The sequence below is a fragment of the Tachysurus fulvidraco genome, chromosome 13 (genome assembly GCF_022655615.1).
Source record: "Tachysurus fulvidraco isolate hzauxx_2018 chromosome 13, HZAU_PFXX_2.0, whole genome shotgun sequence".
NCBI lineage: Eukaryota > Metazoa > Chordata > Actinopteri > Siluriformes > Bagridae > Tachysurus > Tachysurus fulvidraco.
The window spans coordinates 18,923,565-18,945,375 of NC_062530.1; the positions used below are offsets into that span (position 1 = coordinate 18,923,565).

Genomic DNA, 21,811 nt, shown 5'->3' on the forward strand with positions numbered 1-21,811 from the left:
CACCATCAATCTCCCTCTTATTAGTCTACAATTCATGTGCAAACAGACACGGACTACTTCTAATTCCCGTTCATTTTCAGGAACTTTCTTTAGAAACCTGAACCGTTCTTTGGCGTGTCCTCCTGGAGAATGGTTCTGCTTAGAACCTCACAGCAGCTACTTTCCCTTTAAGAGAGGATTTCAACTTCTTTAGAAAGCTAAACATATTTAACTAAATACCCTTATTGAGAGTGTAGCACTCAGTACCTCAATGTACCTGTGTAGCACTCAGTGTAGCACTCAGTACCTCAACTCATGTACCTTGATGTATCTGACTCATTTTATAAAAATATATAATCTGTTGTTATCTAACGATCTGTGCATTTTATCTTTAAATCATTCATCATTAATCATTTTAGAAATTACATATATAACAAAATTGTGTAGATACTGCAGCAAACTTTATACAAATGCAGCATATTAGTATGTTTTTTTAAAAACAACAAGATTTTAGTGGGATTTTGTTTAATTTCAAATGAATGAATTCCTATGAAACCTTATAGATGCAAATTAATGTAATGTTTTGACTTTACTCCAAAAATAATGTCACTTTTAAGGTTAGACAAGTCCATATGTACTTAAAAAAATTATTATAAAATTATATTAATTGATATACACACCTGGATCCTTGGTATTCTAAATAAAAAAAATGGTCACTGAAATAACTAGAAACTGACAAAAAGTAATAATAAATAAAAAATATATGTACTAAGAATTGATTAATGACAATCAGACATTGTTTTTAATCGTGGTTGTAAAAAACAAACTAATTAAATTGGCCTGGATATAAAAGACAGTACGCTTAAGTTTCTATTTTGTTGTACAACCTTTTGAGGTAATCACTGCAATCAAGCAAGTTTTTATCAGTTTCTTTTTAACTCTCAATGAGACTTTTGCACCTGTCGTGAATCAAGACTTCAAAAGCTCTTCCGTTAGTCACTCTGGATAAGGGAAACTGCTAAATGGCATAAAAGAGAATATAAATGTAAAGGTAAACGTAGCTTTTTTTAAATTTTCACTCAAATGTAATTTTACATCCAACTTTCCCTGGAAATGGGAAGCTGGGGCATGGAATTAGGTCATTCTATTACCTCTCTGTATTCAACTACAAAGCGGGCCATTTATGTTTACATTGTGAGCAGGTAATGATGATGAGTGATGCATATTTAACACCTCAGAGCAACAAAATTTGTATGCTAATATTTATGCTAATGCTAATTTGCAAGTGTTTAACACTGTAACTGTGTTACAATGACTTTACTAGCAGAACTGAGCTATGGAGACAATCCTGAATAAAGAAATTACAAGTTTGCTTATGTTTTTTAGTCACAATGAGCATTTATTCTCCAGAAAATTCCAGCTTAAACAGAACAGCTATCAGCATCCAAAACACAGGCCAATTAAACTGGTAGACTGTGTGTGCATCCTTCATCTTCTATATTACTAAACAGATCAATAAATGTGTGAGATTTTCTGTAGTGATAAAAAACATAAACAATGTAGAAATACTAGAATTTAGCAGCTGGAAATCTTGAGCTACCTGAGCAGCTTGTTTTGTTAGTCAGTTCACGCTGGACTTCTCAGACATATTAATTGTCAAACAGCAGTTTTATGTCCGAAAACAATAAACTTATACAAGCAGGTATTATTTTGATAAGAGACTACAGTTCTGTGCACAGCAAATAATGTCCGATCGAACAGAAACACAGCTTCAGATTATTAGGATGATACTTGGCTAGACATTTCTCCATTCATTCTCCTGTCACAGCTGTGGCTTAAGTGTGCTTTCTGATTCACTGAATAACAGACATAAGAATATTTTTTAATATTTTAGTTCAGCATCCACAGAAAAAATAAACTGGGAAGACGTGATAGACTACGCTCATATATAATACTTATGCTTGTCATATTTTTTGTTTTGGTGTTGTGTTTGTTTGGGGAACTAATTACTAATTTCCCCTGCAGGAAAAAGCAGACCTAACCTTAAAAAAAGTGTATACATATTTCTCCACCATTATAAGATTATTAGCACCAAAATAATTACTTTAGCACTAGAGGGAAAAAAAACTTGTTTTTGAGTACAAATTTGGCCCAGGGTAGAACTCCTATTTGATTCACCTTTAACTGTACACAGGAATGCGAGAGAATCATAGTAGTGTTCTACGTTTTTTAATGAAGAGGGTTCATACGAAGGAATTTGTAGTCCTTTCTTATGAAAACATAAATCATCAGATGATAACAATGCCTGTGTTATAAATCCCCACTACATTTTTCTGCATTTAGACAGCTTAATGAATAATAGTATCCTGCTTTCACCGTGAAAAAGAAATGGCATGAATACGATTCACAGGCATGAAAATGTACTAAAGTAGGTTTTTATTACTGAAGCCATCTAAGAGGCTACACTCAGCGAAGGATAAAATTCCTTAATCTCCGCACTGTAGATGTTCACTCCTTATTGTTGCACAGGATATTGATGACAGGCTGCAAATCCATGTAAGCATGTTTCAGTCAGTAGTAAAATTTATCTGGTGAAAAGTCTGCATGTATACACACTGATGTATTCAGCATGATGAGAATACAGATAGAAGAGCCTGTTGGGTGAAAATTATTTAGAATAATATAATAAATTCCTATTTCTAATAATAATAACTTTTGACAGGTCTGGCCATGACTTAATCAGGTCTGAATAAGTTTCAGTATTATCCCAGCTCTCTCAATTAATCCATCATCTACTGTATATCTACTGTAGAACCAAGTGTCATATATTGTTTTGAACAAAGTGACCTAAGTTAAACAAAGAAAAGATGTTAGGTATAGAACAGAATACAAAAGAAAGCATAGCAACTATTTTGAGTCAGTCCCTCCAGGATTTAGAGTTTGCTTTGCTTTTTTATTTGATTTTTTCTTTCTCTTTTGCTGTAAACAATTTGAATTGGTGAAATTGAAAGCACAGGATTTTTCTTTTAAACTCCTACCAGTGAAGATACAAATGTAATTACTTGTTTTGTGCTTTGGCTGAATGCTTTGGCTTAATGTTTGTTTTGATGATGTCACACGAGGCGTCTTGGTGCAATTCTGATGAAAATCTGTGGTAATTCTTAAATATTGCAAGCTTGTTTGAACATTGCAGTGCTTGATTGATTTTGTGGTAATTTCTCACAAAAAATCCTGGAGGGAATGTATAGGGCCTAAACAGACAGGTGGAAGTTTATCCTAAGGTAGTAGTGTAACTATTCAGTACACACACACACACACACACACACACACACACACACACACACACACACACACACACACACACACACACACACACACACACACACACACACACACACACATCGGGAGAATAACACAATGATCCCAACATATAAAGATGTGGCCACATTTCTCATTGTCTTGTTTTACTCAGCTGTGTTAAAACTTCAATCTCATTCCTTTGTGTTAAAAAGCAGGAGCAACAAGTTAATGATCTCGTTCCTTTGTGTTGTTAAGTCGCAGAAATGACTTAATTATATTACTCCTTTGTGTAACTAAGCAGGGGCCACAACTTAAGTATCATAGTCTTTCATGTTACCAAGTACTGTAGGAGCCATGATTTAAATGTGTTCCTTCAAGTTACTAAGCAGGAGCCATCATTTAATTGTCTAATTCCTTAGCTTTATTTAATAAATGATTAAATAATTAATAATTAGCAATAACTTAATGATCTCATTCTTCCTGTAACTCAGTCATGCCAATAAATAATTATTTCTTCATGTTACTAACCAGTAGGACAAATTCATTATTTGATTCCTTTGTGTTAGTTTGTAGTGACCATGACATAATTCTCCCGTTCCTTCATGTTACTAAGTCAAGACTATCAAACCAATTATCTCATTCCATCATGTTACTAAGTCAAGACCATGACTCAATTATCTCATTCCATCACGTTACTAAGTCAAGATCATGACTCAATTATCTCATTCCATCCTGTTACTAAGTCAAGACCATGACTCAATTATATGGTTCCTTCATGTTACTACAGTAAGTCATGACCGTGACTCAATTATCTCATACCTTCACGTTATGAGTTGTGTCTGAAATTTAATGATCTCTTTCCTTTGTGTTCTGGTGTAGCCAACAATTATCTTGATTCCCACATGTTAAAGTTATGGCTTAATTATCTTTTCCTTTGTGTTAATATGTTGTGTACATGACTCAATGATCTCATTCCTTTATGTTACTCAAGTGTGGCCAACAATCACAATTATCCCTCATGTTAGAAAATAAAAAAGCTACAATTTGTTAGCTCATTCCTACAACTAAATAATAGAAATATTTGTAAAGATCTCCCTAATTCTTGGTCACACTTTATATTTGTTAAATAATGAGATGTGACTAGCAGAACCTTTGGAGTCAACTCTATCACACTTCAGAGATAGAAATGGTCAGGCAGTTTCTATTGCTTTGATTCACATCCTCAGGCTTCAGTTAAAAAAACAAATTCAATTTCTGCATGTTACAAATAACAATATAATAGGAAGCAGTGGCATGAAGATTCCACAAGCATTTAGAGCCCAATCCCTCTTCTAATACCACTTCTATCATGCAATAACAACATCTATTGCATCCAAAGGAGAAAGATTCCACCAGTCACGCACCCGGCTCTCCTCAAAAGCCCCTGCACGATCGCCTAAAGCTGCTGGACCTTGCTGGCCAGATCAAAGACTCGATAGGTCCTTTGTTGCATTCCTAGCAATATTCGCTTGATAACAGCAGGCAGATTTGCCCTACAACGTAATAAGAAAAAGAGGCTCATAAGGAAACTGTAAGCTCCTCTGCATCAGTGCAGAGTCCTCCGAATGCAAAAAGCCAATATTGGAATGAAGTGGGTCATGGAAATGAGAGACAGATGTGCCTGATTTCCTTTGAGTGCTGGACACAGAGAGTCCATGACCTAATGGCTAATACTCAGATTAAAAAGTGCGTTTATTGATAGAGGAATAGGAAATCAGATCACTTTTTTTGAGAGCTTCAATACTGTGAAAACAAAACAAAACATACAAAAAAAAAAAAAAAAAACACATGGATGGGATCTCAGCAGTCATTGTATAACTCTGGAATAAATGGCCTGCCACGTAACCATTAGACAATACTGACTAAGAATATTTCAAGTGTGCTTCAGCTACAGTAGCAGTATGATCTTTACAATACTTTAACATTTTCTAACATTTACCATCAATGTTTAAACACATTGGGTTTGAAGCGAATATTTTCCATGAGTCATTCCATATAGGTTATGAAAAAATACACATTTTAGTGTCCCTTGACACTAACTCACACATTCACATGTGGAAAAAAACTGAAATATTACCCAATGAATTTTCTAAAGATCATGGAAGATCAAGTGACTGAATGAGTGAGTGAGTGAATTAGTGTGTGAGTGAGTGTGTGAGAGAGTTAGTGTCTCAGTGTGTGTGTTAGTTAGTATGTGAGTGAGTGTTTGTGAGTGAGTGAGTGAGTGAGTGAGTGAGTGAGTAAGTGAGTGTGTGTAAGTGAGTTGGTGTGAGTGAGTGTGTGAGAGAGTTAGTGTCTCAGTGTGTGTGTGTGAGTTAGTACTGTATGTGAGTAAGTGAATGTGTGTGAGTGTGTGTGAGTGAGTGAATGTGTGAGTTAGTAAGTTAGTGTGTGTGAGTTAGTTTGAGTGAGTATGTGAGAGAGTCAGCGTCTGTGTATGTGTGTGTGTGTGTGTGTGTGTGTGTGTGTGTGTGTGTGTGTGTGTGTGAGTGAGTATGTGAGTGAGTGAATGTGTGAGTGTGTGAGTGAGTGAGTGTGTGAATGAGTGAGTGAGTGTGTGTGAGTTAGTAAGTTAGTGTGTGAAAGTGAGTTGGTGTGAGCGAGTGTATGAGAGTTAGTGTCTCAGTGTGTGTGTGTGTGTGTGTGTGTGTGTGTGTGTGTGTGTGTGTGTGTGTGTGTGTGTGTGTGTGTGTGTGTGTGTGAGTTAGTATGTGAGTGAGCGAGTGAGTGAGTGAGTGAGTGAGTGAGTGAGTGAGTGAGTGTGTGAATGAGTGAGTGTGTGTGAGTTAGGAAGTTAGTGTGAGTGAGTGATTTAGTGTGAGTAAAAAAGTGAGTTAGTGTTTGAGTGAGCATGTGAGTGAGTGATTTAGTGTGAGTTAGTGTTTGAGTGTGTGTGAGTAAGTGTGTGTGTGTGAGTTAGTGTGTGAATGTGTGTGAGTGAGTGTGTCTGTGAGTTAGTGTGTGAGTGTGTGTGAGTGAGTGTGTGTGTGTGAGTTAGTGTGTGAGTGAGTGAGTGAATGAGTTAGTACGTAAGTAAGATTCTTTTTTCATTATTTTTAGTTAAATTGTTATATCAAGTGACGAGGACACTTGAAAGTACAACCTTGTTAAGAAAAGTACACACTGAAAGTAAATTACTAATTAAAATGAGTTCTAATTATAGTAAGAACTCCATTATAATGTATAGAGATACACATTTTGAAAAGAATCCGAATCAAATTCCTAACAGAATCTGTTCCACCCTAAATAACTAATAATGATTAAATTATTCATTCAAACAGCTCAAACTGGAGAGCAAAAAAAAAAGTTTCATTCATTTCACATGTTTCAAACATGTCCCCACAGAATACAGTACGTGATAAATTGTTTAAAAGATCAGAGAAGAACCTGTGAGGATCATCAGACAGATCAGAGCTTCTGCTTGTCATCAGTCTAGTGTTTGTGTGTATAGAAGGGGTGTAGTACATACCCAGATGTATATGTTGAACCCATACATCTGGGAATATTTACATGACGTAGCCTGTTTTCCAAATCCAACAGCATGGTTTATGACACAATTTAATACATTTGTAAAGGGACTTTAGCTGTAACAAAGACTGCTACTGTTAACATGCGGAAATGAGGGGAGGAAAGTGGAACAGATGTATAATTTGTTAACTCCTTATAAATACTTCAGGAAAACACACTGCACAGAAGACACTGGAACTTAAATTGGTTTCCATAGTAACGGTGTATACAAAGTTTGAGTCTGAATTTGCTCAATATATTCAAATCTAATTTTTAGCTACACTCACTATCCTTCCACCTGCGCTCGGTTGTAATCGAAAGACACTTCGGCTGTCCAGTTTCAATGAATCTGTACCAATGATGGCGTCAGGTTCCTGTCCTTAGCTAACAGGACTGAAATTCAACATGGTCTCCTACTGCTGTTGCACATCCACCTCAATGTTTGATATTTGGTACACACTGAGATGCTTTTCTTTTTATCATGATAGTAATAGTAAAGTGTATATTTGAGTTACTTATTTACTTATTTACATTACCATCTTTCCTGGCAGCTTAGACCTCACCATTCTTGACCTTTCTTCTAAACAAGGCGTCTCCGCTCTTAGAACTGTTGATTATTCAGAGTATTTTGTTTTTTTATTGTGTTGTTTTGTGTAAGCTCTAGAGAGGGTTGTGTGTAAAATCAACATCCATGCAATGGTAGAAGTTACAGAGATCACACTCTTTCCCCATTTTGATGTCTGATGTGATTATTAACTGAAACTCTTCACCTGTATGTGTATGACTTTATGAATTGTGCTGCTGCAACACGATTGGCTGAGTGGATAGATGTGATAGATGAAGACAAAAGACTGAATAACGATCAGCCAAAGGGGACATACTAGAGCTGGTGTTATCGAATTTTGGACAAGATATTGAACCAGTAAATTACTTCAGTGTATAGAACCAAGTACCTGAAAAGAATTACTGTAGCAGAACAGAATAGAGCCCTAAGTGACTCTCTCAGTAACTCTAGTTTCTAAGCTTAAACTATTGCAGCTTCTGTAGCAGATTATCTGTTGCGGTTTATCTGAGTACAAGTATTTATGTAACTAATTTTGTCATTATTGCTCATTATTGATGAGCTAAAGGCAGCGCATCGGTGCATAAAGTAGCTACAGGGCTACAGATATGATCTCATAAAGGAAAGACATCATTGATTTTTTTATTTTATTTACCTTCTCTGTTTTGATTAGCAAACCGATGACGACGGTTAGGGAAATGCCCATGACGAAAAAAGATGAATTAAATGTTTATACTCCCTGCAACAAATTTAAAACAGATGTGTCAGATTTGACTCATCTGTTCTGAGTGAATGAGACAAAAAAGTAAGGCGAAGCACCACAAAAATGTAACTAAAATATTTCATACAGGTTAAGTATCAAGAGGAAACTAATCCTACTGGAGTGATTCTAGTTACTTACCCAAACTTTTATAAGCAAGGAATTTTATGTAAAAGGAATTAACACGAATCATCCTGGCCTAGAACCATGTGGAAAAAATTATAAATATTTTAAAAAAAAAAAAAAAAAAAAAAAAAAAAAAAACGAAAAAAAAAAGCATAAAAAGTCATATCTGGCACATACTTTATTTTATATTACAAAAAAGGGAAGAAAGGAACTACAAATTGATAATTTATACAAATACAACACAGTTTAAAAAATAAAATAAAAATAAAATAAAACTTCTGAAATTTAGTAAACTCTCAGTGCTCAGTAAGCACTCTTCTGCAATGACCCCACTGACGGAAATCCCTGAGGAAAAGACAAACACACGCAAGACTCATGTCGAATGGTTTTCATTTTGTACAAGTGAAGAAAGAAGGTGGAAATGATGCACTACTTTCACACATCGTGGTGTTAGCTTAGTATACACACAGCATGGTCTGAACCCAGTCACAGCCATTTAAATCCATCATGAGACAAGATTCATGGAGGAGAAAAGAGCTGTGGTCAGGTCAGCTACAGGGAGAAGCGAAGGAACAAAGAGAAGTGGCACAATGCTTGCATTTTTCATTTATTAATCCGGTAAGTCTGATTGGAAAATATAGTTGCGTTATTGAGATTTTAGATGAATGCCCATCTGAAGGAAACTAATGTCAGAGCAGGGCAATTAATAGGTTGGATATTTTCACCCTACTATAATCAATAATTTTTCAAAAGTGGCTCTGAAAGAAAGAATAGATGGACGAACTTGTTCCATGGTTATACAACACAGTGCCAGCTGGTTTATTAATATTATTTTTCTTCTACAAGACACCACAATGGAAATAAATTAAGAATTAAAAATCTGCTAAACATCCAATAATATGCCTTTCAAATTTTGAGAGCAAACTCAAACTTAAAAAAAAAAGAAAAATAGGGGAAAAACGCTCAATATTCTTTATGATTTGAAATAAACAATAAGAGAAACATGAGCTAGTGACAGGGTTGAGTACAGTACATAAAGGTTAATTACAAGTAATATATTCGCACAAAATATGTACAAATATTAACAGCTGAATAATAACAAAAGCAAAAAAAAATGATAGAAAGAGAAGTGAATGTTAGGATTTAGATCTCTGGCTCAACGTTTATCGCAAAATCGTATCGCAAAATTTTACACAATGGCATATATTAGGTTTACTTTATACACTAAAATTCTGTATGAGTGATACAAAAAAAATCACAAAAATAATACACCAAGATGACATATAAACAATCCCTTACAACCCTATGGCTGTGCATTGTTAGATGAGTGCAATGTGTTTTATATTTGGTTAGGAGACTCTCAAAACTTTTTGCATCTGACGCAAAATTCCGAAGTCCAGCTACAGTTTTGCTGTGAAACAAAGTGAAAGGCAAGCAGAAGAAGAAGAACATGCGTATGCAGTAGCTCCAACACATTCTGTTAAACACTGTTGAATCAACAAGGACTTTTCCAACTGGTAGAGCTCTAAAGGTTTGGATCAGAGAGGCAACATAGGCTTTGTTCTAGCAAAGTAGAGAAAAAAAATTGTGTTTATTCAGGGGACATTTGTGTCCAGTTGGAGGAACATGAAGCCTGGTGCCAGCTTGGTAATTCATACACTGCTCTGAGTCTCATTTCTAATCATTTTAAACTGTAAGCTAAACATTTACATACAAATTCAAAAATATATTTCTGGTATTTGATATTGGGCCTCATTTATCAAATTGGTTCCAAATACATATTTTCGTAATACACTGCCAAGGGCATTTAGACAAGACGTCCAGTTAGTACGAGAAAAACTAAACAAAACAAAATATCCTATAAGAGCTCTGTTCAGATTTACATACAAGGAGACTCACTACTGTAAAACTCCACTGATGGGGTTCAAATCATATCACTGTTACTGCAAGTTTATAATCCAAAACAAATTGAACAATTAAAGCCAAAATATATTAGGTATTTAATATGGGGGAAAAGTAATGGCACCCTGTAAAAGGAGGTAGAGTTATTCTGTGTCTATTATTGCAGTCAGTGTGCTGCATTGGTTTAGCTGCATTACTGGAATACTAAACACACACCAAGCTTAGAAGGTGCTCATTAACTGTGAACTTTACCTTTTATGGTGTCACTAGATGGATATCAGCAATGCCGTTAACACACACGTAAGAACGTATGCATGTGAGGGTGAAGGAAGCAGAGTTTATGAAATTAAATTTGTTTGGCTTGGCCTGTTAAACATTTACACACAATTGTAGCAAAATATTGATAAATGAGGCCCAGTGTTTGTTCCTTTTTCTAAATGGGTTAATAAAACTAAAAGACGGAAAATCATCCAAAATAAATAAATAATACAACATAATCCAAAATGGCTTAAAATTAGTGAGGAATCTGAGTTGCAGGTTGTGTTATTCATATGGCAGCAAAAGGCAGACTGTAGGCTTCAGCAGATATACTGTATAGTACATAAAGCTTTGGGTTGAAATAGTAAAAAATATGATTTGATCGAATTTCTATAAGGCCAAAGTGTAGCATTTTGTCTGCAAATCCTGTCGTAATTACACCCAACTTACTACACCATTAATCTATACACATCTGTACAATGTTTACAACTGACAAAGCCCTGGTAAACAAGTCAAGAGTCAAGTCGTTTACTCGGTGTAAATTATAGACTAAATTTATCAGCACAGAAATGAGCAAAGAAACCATCTGTGCTACAGTACATGTTCACAACATCCTGGTACATCTGTCTGTAAAGATGACCACCACCCATGACACTAATATGACTAAAAAGCTTATTGTAATTTATGATTTATTTTTATTGTTTAATACGCCGATTGATCATTTCTTGTCAGCGCTTTCAGAGCTTTCTCATTATCGCTGTCATTTGACAAATATGTTTGCAGCTGACTTTTATAAAATGAATTACCACACACTGTGTGAAATGTTCACTGGATGGGTTGATCCGCATTGCATCTGTTCTTGATATGCCAAAAAACAGACAGTCTATGATCTATTCCCTTGAATATCAGCTATAAAAGTTCTCCGTGTTGTTGAATGTGAATTTAGATCTTGACACACATACAGTAAGTAGCTGGGAATCCACAAGAGAATCATCAACCCTTTTTTCTGTGACAGACTGATGGCCATTAATGACTGTTACTGATAGCCATTATTTGCCCCTTTCCACTAGTTTAGTGCATCACTAGTCAACTGTGTACAACGTTAGCTTGTGTATACAAATGAGAACAGTTAACACTTTCCTTCATGCATGTTCAGCTGCCAAGTGACAATGCAAAAGCAGCAAATGGGGAACAGATCATGTCATGGAGGAAGCATTTGCTAGCCTTTGAACGCTCTGGTTTGTAATTGCAGTAGGAGAAACTGATGTTGTTGAAATAAAAAATAAAAAATGATGTCAATTAAAGATGGCCAGAATTTCTTTGTCGACTACACGATTCCTGTGATCAGCATCAAGAAAGCTTCCCTAAAGATCTGATCATCTACAGTAATTACACGAATCATGGATGTGTGAAAATGCGCCTTTGTTTCAGAGGACAAATATTCACTCTTTCATAATTTTGCACTTCTTCATGACAAACGCAGCCCTACATACTGTATTCCATTAGGCATCATTTATCTAATTAATAGTCATAGTACTGAGAAACTTCAAGTATGTACCAACAGCCCACTTCAGCTTAAGTGCTCCTGTTGAGAACAGCCTGTCCTGTGAAGTCCTGTGCAGGGCAAGAAAGAAAAATTCAAGAGGCAAGAAAAGGTCTTGCATGTGTTAAAGTTGCAGTTCTCCAACGTACCAATTTTTGATCCCAACCCTACAAGGGAATTATTTTAATCTGTCTAAAGACAATTATTATTGAACTGCTCAAGATATGGATCACTTCACATGAGAAGGTATCTTCAGACTGAACTCCACATAGTGTGTTTGAATCAAGGGGCCATTGTCCTCAGGCCTTGTTTCTCCATGATGTTCCACAGCTTGCGCAGGTTGGACTGGGTAATGGTATCGTCAGGTTTGAGCTGCAGGGCTCGCAGGTAATTGGCTTCAGCCTCCTGAAGTTTGCTGTTCAGATGAAGGATAGCACCGAGGTTCATCAAGGCTGCAGGGTACTGAAGGACAGAGAAAACAAGATATCACAAAAAATGTACAATTAATGACTTCTGCTTGTTTAGAAAGGACGTCTAAGGGCAAACTTACTAATGATTCATTTTCTCTACTTTGTTGTTAAATTATCGTGCTGGGACTACACCGCCGGCTTCACACCAGTTCTACTAGTGTCTCAAGCAATTTGGTGTGTACAAGTGCAAAAAATTACGGCTGAGATGCTCTTACTGTATTTCACACTCCATCATCTGTCAGGACACTCTTTTTTTTTTTTCCTAATGTCATGGTCAAATGAATTATGTCCACCAGTTTGCAGATTTCAATGGGAACAATATGTCCGGTGCAGTGATTCTTCCAGGAGAAATGGATTGAAGTAGGTAAATAGATCAAATATGTCTTGACATAATCTCCGAGTACTGTCGAAGGATTTTCAGCTCCCTATACGTTCATAAGAAAACACATTTACTACAGTGGCTGAAGCCAAAATAAAGGCAAGCCTGGCATGAGCAAAGTTCCCAGCTCATGCTGTGTCCAATATGTTAAAGCATTTAATTGCGAGTGAGTGATCGCGGTTTAATCTTAAACTCATTTCTGGAACCATTTCATGCTTCACTTGGTGTCTCTGAGGAAAGACGGCAGTATATTTCTGCAACACTCTGGAGACTTCGACCTCAAAGGTTAGTTTAGCAGACAATTTTCGGCAAGCTGCCAGGCCTCAGACTTGCTATATAAAAGAAGGTGGTCATTTGGGTGGCGCATTAAGTAATGAATTACTCAGGTATGCGACCCTACAATAAGAAGTCAAACCACAAAATGAGATCTAGAGACTGAGTAAGTGTAGCTTTGGCATTAACTATTCACAGGCAACACATCAGACAGTCAACACATGTTAAAGAGTATTCACAGAGCTCATGTATTTTTACACTTAGTCGACCATTTTATTGCCAACTGGCTTTCCTGTCTTTATCTCTGGGTGGGAGAAAAATCACTTTTCACATTGAAATTAAAGATTTCAAATGATAGTATATCTAGTCACAGCATAGCCAAGGAGTTTGCAGTTCTATATAAACTACAATCTAAGTAGAGCTTGTTGAGGTGAACTGTTTATTTAAAGCAGCCCTAAAAACCTCTGCATGGATATGGCTCTTTGCAGAGGAAGCAGTGACTTCCAGCGAAACACAATGAAATGCCATTCAATTCAGTTCTATTCCTCTGAAGACGAGATACTGTCAGAAAGAGTGATGGTCATGCTCACAGCGACATGCTGGTACTTCAGAATGAAAAACCTGATGGATGTGCTTTCAACATTGCTCCATCAAAGCTTCAAACAACCCTCTCTGTTCACCCTCACGCCCCTCCTTAATCCCCTCCGTCCACCCCGCTCCACTCTGCCATTCTCCATTCCTCTAAAGCATGCAGAGACAACAACCACTCCAGATGTGGGGAGGATCAGATGACCTCAACAGAACCAGCTGTCAAAGAGACAAAATCAGCTGGAGAGAAGAGATGACCCAGGGCTGCGAGATTTTAGGGTTTTAAAGAAATGTTCCTATCTGTTTCTATCATGTACTGTGTAGAAGCTGGGAGAAAAATCCTCTTCACCGAAAATCCTCCTCATAGAGTACATCGTACCACACTGCTGTTCTTGTATTTGATTGAAGGTTGAACAGCAATTCAAACTCACAAATCTATATTAAACTGCTCATTCTTATACAGTGTTGTTTTTATAGTAACATCTAAAGGAGGACACTTTACATAACCTAAGGCTAATAATAATGATAATTTTTTTAATTCTTTAATGTTCATTGACAAATTGCTGGAGGATGGAAACACTTTGGGACATACTGTTTTAGGAAACTGATTAACGTCAGGGTGATTATTTTCTATAAAAGCATGTTTTATGCCTAATTAAGTGAATACAGAAGTTACATTTATTTATTTATTATCTATTTATGGAAATATAAGCAATCTTCCTTTCGTTTTGTGTCACATACATTAGAGCACAGTGAAATTTTGTCCCCGTTTCTTCCTAACAAGCACAAGGTCAGTCTTGATTCAGTCCCCCTGGAGCAGAAAGGGTCAAGGGCCTTCCTTAAGGGCCAGCAGTGGCTGCCTGACAGTGCTGGGGCTTGAACCCCTGACTTTCTGCTCTTCAACCCAGAGGCTAACATTGCTGCATTAATGCTGTTTGCCATTTCTGAAGGTGCCACAATACCAGGTTTATACGTGGAGAAAGAATCTATTTAGCATATGGTCCCCGAATACAGAAATGTATAAGATATTAAACTCATAAGAACAAATATCACACAAAATGTATTATCTGAAATATGAAATTGTTCATGTGTGACTGCTGTATGGGTCGGCCGGTTATCAAACTAAATTTGCAGATGTTTAGTCAGATAAAATCACTCTCTAGGCAAACACATATGTGATGGTCTACTGTAGGTTAAGGAACAGTGTCATGGTTTGCTACTCACATCAGGTCTCAGGCTGGCTGCTTGTTTGTAGTACTTCTCTGCTGCGTCATTGAGGCTGGCTTGTCTGAAAGAGTAAAAACACTAAATCACCATGAGGCAGATTTATCTAGAGCACCTGATTGTACAGAATGGCACCCACATGGTATTGTCTTCAACTGAATATACCTTTGAATTTGCACCAGGCGTAAAAAAAAAAAAGTACAGTGAAACCAGCTGTGAAGAAAAACAACAACATTTCAGTCCATCCCAGAAGACTGGTGTCTATAGAAGCTACAATAAAAGTGCAAGGCAGGAGTCTTTTCCATATGCTCATCACTTATAAAACCTATAACCTTTGGATCTTTCTACTAGCCCTCATTTCCCCAGGAACCTTTTTTTTTGCATTTATTAATTTTCCAAAACAGTTTTATAGCATACAGCTGCTTCTACTTTCTGGTAGCAAACGTCTTATTGATGTTTAGAGACCAAGACAGACAGGGACTGATGGCTGCAGTAGTCTTGGTTGTTCTAATAAAGAAAATGGTAGCTGACTGATTTGCTTTCATGAAAAAATGCGGCTCAAGAAAAAGCCTGCGTTCAGACTGTTTCAAATGTTGTCTTCAACACGCAAAGCCAAAAACAACTGTGGCATTTCTAACACTAGATTGAACTCATAATGCGAAGAGAATAAACTGGATTGTTTGGGGTGAAAAAAACTAAACTAAACTAAAAGTGGTTAAAACTATGCGTGTAGATTCATGATGTAGAATTCATATGTGTAGGGACCTCAAAAAAACACCACCACAAACAAAAAAAACTGTCTGCACTCTAAGATTTCATAAAGTTGAAGCAAAAAAATGCTGAAATGCAAAACTTTATTTGGAGAGATGTCACACATCACCTCCAAGTTTGGACTGAGTTATCTATCATTTTTTTCTCTGGTTGGTGAAAGACTGAAAATATGGGTCACAATGTTTCAGCAGTGTTCTTTAAGAAGAATCATCTGTGGTTAAAGTAGGCTGGAGTGTCCTCAGACCTGAAATTTTCTCAAAACTAAAAAAAAAAGGTCCAGTGGAAAACTGGGAACTAAACTCAGCTTAGGAATTTGCTTTAAAGAAGACATTGTGTGACAATCTTACACATTTATTTAAGAAGTACTAAGAAATTGAAGGTGAAACAAATCTACTGTATGCAGCTAATTTTTTCGTCAGGTTGCACTCTCGCTTATCTACGTTTTAATTTAAGTAGTTTAGAGACAAAACAGTGAAAACTTTTTAACAGGATCGGACAGCACAGCTTTTCTTTCCATGTGCTTTACTTTTATCACTGAGTGGTCTACATGTAGCGACAGACACAGGAAATTAATAATAAAAATGAACAGACTGAGCCAATTACAGTGTTTTTTTTTTTTAAACAAATTAGCTAATGGCCAGTCAGCCTTTGTGTCTAAATCTAAATTTTGACCAACAGAATTCCTACCATAGTTATCCAAAAAAAATTATATATAAATATTTAATACATACGGATATATTGAATATAGAGTAATAAAAATCACCCCGACATTCCTGACAATTATAAAAGCCAAACAAATATTAAAAATATTCTATGATGGATCATGTGGTTTTAGTATTTAAGCATGTCCAAGTGTAATCTTTAATAAAAATGATTTTTTATTGACAATCTCTGCCTACGTGATGAGTCGAGGCATTTACGTTTTTTTTTCCACTTATACACATACACAATGAAACGTGGCCTCGGTACTTTGCCACACCATTGTACAACCAGTGGGAACGTGGTCTCCTAAAAGTGGCATCTAGATTAGTAAATATTTGTGAGATGGGACTGGGTTTTCTCTCAACACCGCAGCTACAAAACTGAAATAAACACTACAAGAAAGAATGATTAAAGCTAGAGCAGCAGGAAAATGAAACATGTTTACAAATGGACCTCCATGAACTGGTATTTAAAAAAATAAATAAATTAGTCATTGCCATGCCACCATGTCCTGTCTACAGCATTTGATATTGCCAAATTTGGTTTTATAAATATTTAATATTTTATATATATCCCCTTAAACACAACACACAGCCATTAATATCTAAACTGCTGGCCACAAAAGTGAGTACACCCCTAGTGAAAGTGTCCAAATCAGGCCCAAAGAGTCAATATTTTGTGTGGCCACCATTATTTTCCAGTACTGTCTTAACCCTCTTGGTCATGGAGTTCATCAGAGCATCACAGGTTGACACTGAAGTCCTCTTCCACTCCTCCATGATGACATCACTGAGCTGGTGGATGTTAGAGACAGTGCACTCCTCTACCTAATCCATGTCCTTAGTCTGCTTGTCTTCAGCAAACTGTTTGCTGGCTTTCTTGTGCATCATCCTTAGAAGAGGCTTGTTTCCGGGATGACAGCCATGCAGACCAATTTGATGCAGTGTGTGGCGTATGGTCTGAGCACTGACAGGCTGACCCCCAACCCTTCAACCTCTGCAGCAATGCTGGCAGCATTCATACGTCTATTTCCAATAACCTCTGGATATGACGCTGAACACGTGCAATCTTCTTATAGCCTACGCCATCTTGATGTAGAGCAACGATTCTTTTTTCCGATCCTCAGAAAGTTCTTAGCCATGATGAACTTCCAGTGACCAGTATGAGAAAGTGTTGTCACTGAGGTATGCACTCACACACACACACACACACACACACACACACACACACACACACACACACACACACACACACACACACACACACACATATATATATATATGTTTCACATGCTAATTGTTCATTGGACTTAAAACAATTCTTAAGAAGTCTGAGTAATATACATTCTCCCTATGATCCAGGAGTCCAGTGTATTTGGCTTAGCATGCCAGATATTAAGCCTTGCCATGGTTTCGAATATCCACTGTTTGTTTGAAGATGGCTGGAGAAATGGATAGGGAGGAAGCAAACTCGTCAATGTAGGAGGGTCCCAGAGCACAGTACAAGAGAGCTGAACATTTGAAGCCTCCTTCGAAATCTCCCCACCCTCTTGCTTCTCACCCCCCCAAGCTGAGATCCTTCTATGTGTCCTTCCAAAACAAACATCTAAAAAAACATGTGCTCTGAATGAGCATGACCACATGCTAGTAGGACAGCAGGAGGCAAAGCTCAAGACTGCGAATGATAGCCAAACCCATATAGACCATCGCCTGAAGACCTGAAAACAATGACAGACCTTCACTGCTTTAAAACACTGTCATACTTATTATTATTAAGTGCAACAAAAATCCGACTACCACATAAGAGCTACAGAACATGGAATGGTTTTGCTTGTTTTGGATACTGAAGACATTAGACATTAGTTAAACCCTGTCAATCACAGCAATACTAGCTGATCTTTTGCTCCTGGGGGTTGATGTATGTGGAATAGGGCAGATAGCACTTTCCTGAGTCGGTGAAAGTTTACTAGTGGGTGAGAATTAGTGAAATCTACATGTGGGGAAAACAGCAGGACAAATATAATACACTTTGGTTCTGGCACACACCAACTAATAAATTTTGATCTGTCTGCTGATGCCTGCATACCACATCCCGTAATTCATCACAAGTATTTCTTGAGGAAGTGATTCTTGAGATTAACAATTTATGGAAAGCTGAGAACAAATCTCAGCTTGGAGTCTTACCTGAGCATATGTGCTGCACTGAAAACTACATCAAACTCCTCAATGTCAAGCTGAGCAGCCTTCTGTGCCATCTCAGCAGCCTCCAGGAGGCGGGACTCCTCCAGCAAAAACTGACCTGAGACAAAAAATGAGAGTGAGAGGAAGTCACATGGTGTTCTGTTTTAAAAGGCTGCGTGTTGAATTGTGAACCGTTGTCTTTTGTGCAGGGAGATGGGTCTGTTTCAGCACCTCCCAGTTTCAATTCAATTCAATTCAAGTTTATTTGTATAGCGCTTTTTACAATAGACATTGTCTCAAAGCAGCTTTACAGAACATAAACATAGAGCAGAAGGTAAACATAAGGGATAATAAAAGAAATAACGAATAATAAAAGAAAAAGATTTAAAAGAATAAAAAATTCAAGATTATTATTAGATATAATAAGTTCACAATCTGTATGTATTTATCCCCCTATGAGCAAGTCTGAGGTGACTCATACAAGTTTCATACAAGATATGAGTGAGTATAGGTGCTTTTGATATCTAGCTGAAAAACTGTGGTTCGACTGAATCGACTGTAAATTGAGTTGTAGAAATACAAAAATTCTGTATATATGGACAAACATCAAAACCATGGATGTGGTCCACAAAATGTTTTAAACGTTAGTAATGTGTTTTCTGATTTCTGTGATTTCTGTGCACACTTGGAAAAGGTATATTTACCATTTACAGTCACTGCATTTTAGTCCCATTAACAAAATATTGGGTTTTCAGCTGTTTCCTCTGCTAACATTTTTTTTTGTGTAATTATGTGCAGTCAGAACCAAAAGTATCACTTTCCCACTGACTCTTACTTGGCAAATGGGCAAAAAAAAAAAAAAAAAAGATGTGTGTGAAAAGACTCTTTTCAGGTGTGAAAAGAGTTCCTGGTAAGACTATTAGATATGGGTACTGACTAGGGGAGGAGCTGAGTACCAGGTTTGCACAAGAATGAACACAGTGCTTACTTTGGTGAACTTCTCCAAAGCATCACACTAAAATATTATGCAAAATCATGCATACTTTCGCAAATAGCTGTGGAGGTAACCTGAACCAGTACAAGTGCTCTCCAGCGAATGTCAGTTCTCCACCACCGTCACTGATTCGGGCTACATCTGTGGGCTGAAAGTACAAATATGGCTTGCCTTCCATCTCAACAGCTTTACAATGCTGTTGAAAAGGTTTCCCGTCAAATCCCCATGAGGAATTGATTCAGCTTGAATTAGGATCTGCTATACAAATCCAAACTCAGCATCACTGAAGTAAGAAACATTAAGAGTTATTTTCTCTAGTGTGCTAGAGGCAGCTTAGAGAACAATGCAAAGAAATGTGTGAGCTGTCAGTTATTTGCCAAACAGCTCCATTTGATCCCTGATCATACACACAGCACAAAGCAGCTCTATGTAGATTCCTTGGCAGCTAGACCTGTCAGTAACGCTAGTCAACACTACTTTGATAGAGGTCTGGGTTATACCCAGAAAATTCTCTGTCTGGAGCCCAGTTGGCTAAGTAAAACGCATGATTTAGAAGGAATCTGTGGAAAACAATGCACAGGTGTTGGCAAGAAAACTATAGCAATAGCCTACCAGTGATAACCTGCAATAATATAACAACTGATTCCATTCCATTTTCCCTGTTGTGTTCATTTGTGTTCATGCTAATGTTTCTTCATAAATGCATGCATTCGATCTCAGTTATAATCCTTTATTTAAATCTTGTCTCAGGAGACTTAATAGAGGACTTATACATTGAAATCATGTCACTGGTGTACATCATTAGGTTAAATCATGTACGCACATGAACGCATATCAATTCCTCATAGAGAAATAACAGCTCATTATTTTCTCATTACTTTATGAATGGAGTGGCTTCCTTTGGTGGAATAGTATCTCCATTCCAAGACGAACAAGAACTTACATCAACACACTGTTCATCTGAAGGAGAAAAAAGACTGCAATCTTGGCCTTGTTAACTGTTCTAACAGTTGTATAGACTGCAGCGTATTCTTCAGCATTTCCTCTACCTTATTAAGAAAACTGAGTCTTTCATACTGCATTTGTACCACACCATTGTTGAATGCTTGATTCTGATTGCTCAGAAAAATTTCATTAAACAAGGTAAGTGATTTAAACATGAATTATATTAATGAGATGCATGAAAACTGTGTGGTGAAAATGTATAAATAAAAATAAATACTGACTTTGCTCTCATTGATTTATTTTATTGTTTTTTTTTAACGCCATGTCAGCATTAGTGCCTAATTTCCTTGCAAGCTCAATGTAGATATGACACGACATTTCATAAAAAAAAAAAAATAAAAACATGAATTCTTAATTCAGTTTTTTCACAAATAAAATCTTACAACATTCCTCGAGCATCAACAAAAACAGCTATGTAAGTTTTATATAATATTCACTTTAATATTCAATTAGTATTTTGGGGATTTTTCCTGGTGTTATATTTGTTAAGAGGTCGCTTCATGGTCCCTTTTCAGAAATGTACAAGTGTACATATATCTAAAAGAAAATACAAGTGCAGAATATATAGAGTACAGAATATATTTTAAAAAATATGACAGTTCTTACCGTAATGCATGTAGCAATTTCCTTTAGTGGGATCAAGCTGAATGGCTTTCATAAAGTACTTCTCTGCTTCGGCTTTCTGACCCTAAATCAAACAAACACGGAATAGATTTTCCATTTCAGTTTCAAATTCTATGAAGAATAAATGCTGAATTGTTGCACAATTGCAGACATGGCTTCACTCCGGCTCATATGGCACAGTCAGCTCAACCCAGCGGTCTGAGGGTGTGAATGTGATGTGAATCTATTATTTGAAATGAGTCAACATTTAACACCCATTTGTGTGTAAGAGTCATACTGGTTCCAGTAACAGAAGGATGATCATAACACACTTTCACAACTTTGGTTGATAAACAGAGGAAGGGTTTTAGCTACAGATCAGAAGTGTAAAAGTGACATATTCGTATTTATGTTATATACACACACTAGCTAAACCCTGCAGCCAGCTGTGTGTGAGACAGCTTAATCCATTTCCCTTTTTACTACATGGTAATGTTTATTGTTAAACCTGAATGCTTGTCTCCACACAACACATCTTCAGCCTTGAATATATATTGATGCTGTGATTCCAATTTCATGAGTATATACGTGAAAGAAAAAAATAAGGTAAGTGAAGTCTCAAGTTACATATTTTAATGCTTTTTTT

At 36.7% G+C, this 21,811-nt stretch overlaps 1 protein-coding gene across 1 annotated transcript in view; it reads right to left on the reverse strand.

Annotated features, from left to right (window-relative positions):
* Positions 1-8,438: 8,438 nt before the first annotated feature.
* Positions 8,439-21,811, reverse strand: part of tmtc2b (transmembrane O-mannosyltransferase targeting cadherins 2b) — a 100,390-nt gene continuing 87,017 nt past the window's right edge. Inside the window, exons 9-12 of the mRNA XM_027161484.2 lie at positions 21,169-21,250; positions 18,567-18,681; positions 14,911-14,974; positions 8,439-12,438 (exon numbers count right to left, since the gene is read on the reverse strand). Coding sequence (XP_027017285.2) covers positions 12,259-12,438; positions 14,911-14,974; positions 18,567-18,681; positions 21,169-21,250 — 441 coding nt within the window. The 3' untranslated portion in view covers positions 8,439-12,258. The remainder of the gene's footprint in view (positions 12,439-14,910; positions 14,975-18,566; positions 18,682-21,168; positions 21,251-21,811) is intronic.